The sequence below is a fragment of the Aplysia californica genome, unplaced genomic scaffold (genome assembly GCF_000002075.1).
Source record: "Aplysia californica isolate F4 #8 unplaced genomic scaffold, AplCal3.0 scaffold00380, whole genome shotgun sequence".
NCBI classification, from domain to species: domain Eukaryota; kingdom Metazoa; phylum Mollusca; class Gastropoda; order Aplysiida; family Aplysiidae; genus Aplysia; species Aplysia californica.
The window spans coordinates 242081-246452 of record NW_004797650.1 but is presented as its reverse complement, the minus strand read 5'-3'; the positions used below and the strand labels follow the sequence as shown (position 1 = coordinate 246452).

The 4372-nt window shown below is 37.1% G+C and overlaps 1 protein-coding gene across 1 annotated transcript in view; it reads right to left on the bottom strand.

Annotated features, from left to right (window-relative positions):
* Positions 1 to 4372, bottom strand: part of LOC101864163 (dynein heavy chain 5, axonemal) — a gene marked incomplete in the record, with an annotated part of 108174 nt that overhangs the window by 72826 nt on the left and 30976 nt on the right. The window contains 5 exon segments of the mRNA XM_013085493.2: positions 239 to 390; positions 1722 to 1858; positions 2212 to 2368; positions 2938 to 3090; positions 3658 to 3765. Of these exon segments, the coding sequence (XP_012940947.1) occupies positions 239 to 390; positions 1722 to 1858; positions 2212 to 2368; positions 2938 to 3090; positions 3658 to 3765 (707 nt within the window).

Below are 4372 nucleotides of genomic sequence, written 5' to 3'. Positions count from 1 at the left end.
GTTGTTTCCATACTATATATACAACTAAAACTATGATGATGATGATGATGATGATAATTAGCACAATGATGACCATGATAATGATGATGATGATGATGATAATTAGCACAATGATGACCATGATGATGATGATGATGATGATGATGATGATGATGTTGATGATGATAATTAGCACAATGATGACCACGATGATGATGATGAAGACGATGACGACAGTATGTCGACTAGTGCCCCTCACCTGTAGTGCTGCAGAATTTGGTGATACTTGTCCTGCACTTGTGTGTTGAGGTTGGCCAGCTGAAGCATCTCAAACTTGCGCAGGAGGACCAGAGCCCGCTGGGTGCTGTTGATCTTCTCAAACTTCTGGTCCATGAAGTTCACAATGGCACTCTGGGGGAACAAAGTTACCATATGTGATACCATATGTGATACCATATGCGATACCATATGCGATACCATATGTGATACCATCTGAGATACCATATGTGAGGCAGCGTGCTGGAATCAGGCTCTCGTCAAAATAATCAAAGTGAAGAAACCTGCTTTTATCCACAGGTTTGTGAATTTTTAGTAAATTTTTGTTTTTTGGCTCAACACCTTTCATGCCAATTAAAAAACTCATTTCTGTGTGGATTTTCCTGAAAAACGATAATTAGAGGCAGAAAAAATGGAAATTTTCAGTTACCACGGACTTTTAAGCTATGGGAATAACTAATCTTTGGCGGCAATTATCTCACTAACTTTTCCTCTGAAAACAAGTGACCCCCACCTCCTTCATTAGCAAATATCTCGACTTGTATTCTAGATAAATTGATATTTTTTTCATTCAAATAAAGACAAGTGAATAAGCTTTAAGATGATACCAATAACTATACATGCCCAAAAATTGACGAGAGCCTGATTCCACAACGCTGTATCACATATTGAGTATCAAAGTGATTCTTGGAGTAATCTGTCGTCATCATATTACCGTTGACAGTAGCCACTGATGCATGCCTCATTTCTGATCCCTACTTCTCCCTAGCTTCTGCTTTGTTGAAAATTTTCGTTGAAGTAGAACCATTAAATTAGCTCCCATCTACTGAGTAATCATTCTTTCCACGCTATCCATCTTTTCATTAAAATTTCTTACTCTACATCATCAGAAGTTGAAGGCTAGGAAGTGAAAACCAACAGAAAGGAGCAACAGATGAGACAGAAATGTACAAGAAAAATTTCATCAGCAACAAGGCACGTACGAGTCACTATTCCACAACTATAGTAATGAGGTGAAAATAAATGGGTGTTAAATACAGTCCAGAACGAAAATTCCTCATCTTCTTCTTTGGTTATTTAGAAATTGGCCCTGGCGGCTGACCTCAACAGGAAGAATCTTTTTCAACATTCAGTCGCCAGCTGCTTTTATGTACGTCATGAGCACATGAGACCTTTGAATTCTTCATCCATATCTGAGAAGACTAAGTATTCAATCCTACTGACTCTGAAACCAGGGAAGTGAGCACCAAAAAATAAAAACTAAGTGTCCAAAGTGATCTTTCAGTTACGCCTGTACCGACTGAGAATTAAACAAAGTACTTTATCATGTGACGTAAGTACCTTACTTTTAGACTAACAAGCTCCCCTGAAAACAACAACAACAACAACAACAAAATAAAATAAGACATAAAATTCAAGTTGAAATATAACTGCTTTCCCAAGCCATATGCAATCTGAACACTCACGTGCAGGTCTGAGATCTGTCTCTTAAAGTCTTCGTAGTCCTGGTCAAACTCCATCTTCCTCTGGTCCAGGAAGTCGTAAGGCCTCTTGCGGATAGATGTCACAATCACGTTGAATTTGTTGGCCATCAGTTCCATGCCTGAGGGCAAAAACAGAAAAAATCTAAACTCACAAGAAGTTCACAAAATATCACAAACAACTTTTCATATTCTTTTTTTCGGGATATTTCTTTCAGTCTAAACTCAAAAAACTTACGTGCCAAAAATTCTAAAAATTTATTGAGACACCACAATGAGTACTTGGCATTCAACACTGTACACATAAGATGGTTGTACTAATCAATCAAATCATGACTTTTTGAATACAGCCAATTACAGTGTAATCATTATTCTCAAAGGCAAAACTACCTCAGCATAATGCTGTCATTGATTTTTTTTTAAAATCAAATGCAAAAGACCACTTTAAAATTGAAATGAAAGCTTTGAACATTACCTTCAATTTTGCTCTCAGACAAATGAGAGTAAAGATCAATGGTGTCAAACATGTCCAGGATTTTCTTGAGTCTGCGGGTGAATGTGTCAAACTTGCCAAAAATGTACATCTCAGAGAAATCAAAGGGGCGCTCATTTGCTGTGTTTTCAAGCTTTGCCTGATGAAGCAAGAAGAGAAAGAAATATGAGCGGTTCGACTCGTTGAACACACAAACAAAGCATAATAATGATTTCAAAGCTGTACTTAGATTGATACATTTGGTTGTACACTGATCTTGTAGTCAAATTTGTGGGCTCTGCATTTAAGGACCCAAACAAATAATAACAAAACTCTATAAGCCCTGAGAAATCGTCTTCTTCCATCACCACTGTTTCAATCATTCTAAACAGTACACTGACACAACTGAAGCAGACATGCATATTCTAAGCCATCACATTCAGTCAAAAAGGGTAAACTTGGCAGCTTCTGGACAACTGACCAAAAAAATAACAATACCAAAAAACAACTGCACCAAAGAAAATATGTCATGAAACTGACTTGCTTTACGTGTCATTTTTTATAAGAATGATTTTTCATTTTCCATCTTGGGAAAGGCTTCCTGAACACATCTCAACTTTGTACAAACCACTCCACTGATACAGTAGTCATAATTCCTTGACAAGACTTACACCATTGAACAACTCAGCCATCAGCTCAAAGGCTCTAGCTTCTGTTTGTGCCACTCACCTTGGTCCTGTGGAAATGTTTCTGGTACTCCTCGTTGAGCCTGATGCAGGCCTTCAGTTTCTCCCTGACCATGGGCATAGGCTGTGACCACACAGTCTCGATGCGGTTGTCGGTGATGTATGCTTTGCAAGCAGTGATCATTTGGTTCGTGATCTGATGCAGATTGAAATAAAAGCCAACATACTTTAATAAAACAAATGTTTTAGAATGAAAAAATGTAATGTAAACACCAACAGATATTACATTCTAAAGCCAAATAAAAATTATAATATCATGACTTGTTCTATATTGTGGTTGAAAAGCAAAAAGTACAACATCATCATGGAAGAAATGAGAAAGGAATGACCTTCCACTTCCAGGTGATCAGAAAGTCAATACAAAATAAACACACATTTTTAAAGACAAGGCAAACTGAAAAAAAAATAAACTGCCAGAAATGTATAACTATGACAACTACTACAATATAACTATGACAACAACTACAATATAACTATGACAACTACTACAATATAACTATGACAACTACTACAATATAACATACCTACAAACAAAAGGAAAAAAATTCACCATTAAAATCTTACCATCATCTCATCTTTTTAAAATAAATTAATTGTGTATTACATTTCAAAGCACTTAAAAATTTCATTAACAGTTCAACAATTCTAGACATACTCCAGCTGAATTTTCTTCAAATTGCTCAAATAAAAGAAAAGCACCAACCTTGACAAAGAGAGAGGTCATGCGTTCCGAAGTGTTGTAGTAGCGGGAGATGCTGTGCACCATCCTGATGCCGTTGATGAGCGCAGGGATGCCCTCCAGCATGCCCACCTGACACAAGACAGTACACAAAGTTACCATCAATTGAGAAATACCATTCCATTGACGAAACAGAATTCTCTATTAGAATCCTCAAATAAAGTACAATGATCTTGCACTTAATGCTCAGAACACTATCAAAGAAAAGAAAACGGACTTAAGGAAGAAACTACACTTTACTGAGTCTTTACAATAGAGCATAAGAAGCAGGCTACACTACAGTATCCACCAAACATCCACAAAAAATTAGTTGAAATTCAGCAATTGGAATCACCAAAAGCCATTGACAGTTGAAGCAAATGAAAAGAAGAGGAACATTTTTCACTAATACCCCAGAAAAAAAGGAATCCAAATCAAGCCAAAAAAAACTCCCAGCACGGTCCAGAATAATTACCGTTTTTAATCTCATTTCCCGTTGTAGGCTGCAAAATATGGCTTTGGACTTCCCTTCCATTATACGGTCTCTATACAAAAATAGCGCTACGGAAATATGAAGAATGTGACATTTACTAGAAGAAATTGACACGATAGAATGGTCTTTTGAGATGTTCATTTAGAGGAGGAGGAGGAGGAGGAGGAGGAGAGAGACAGAGAGAGAGAGAGAGAGAGAGAGAGAGAG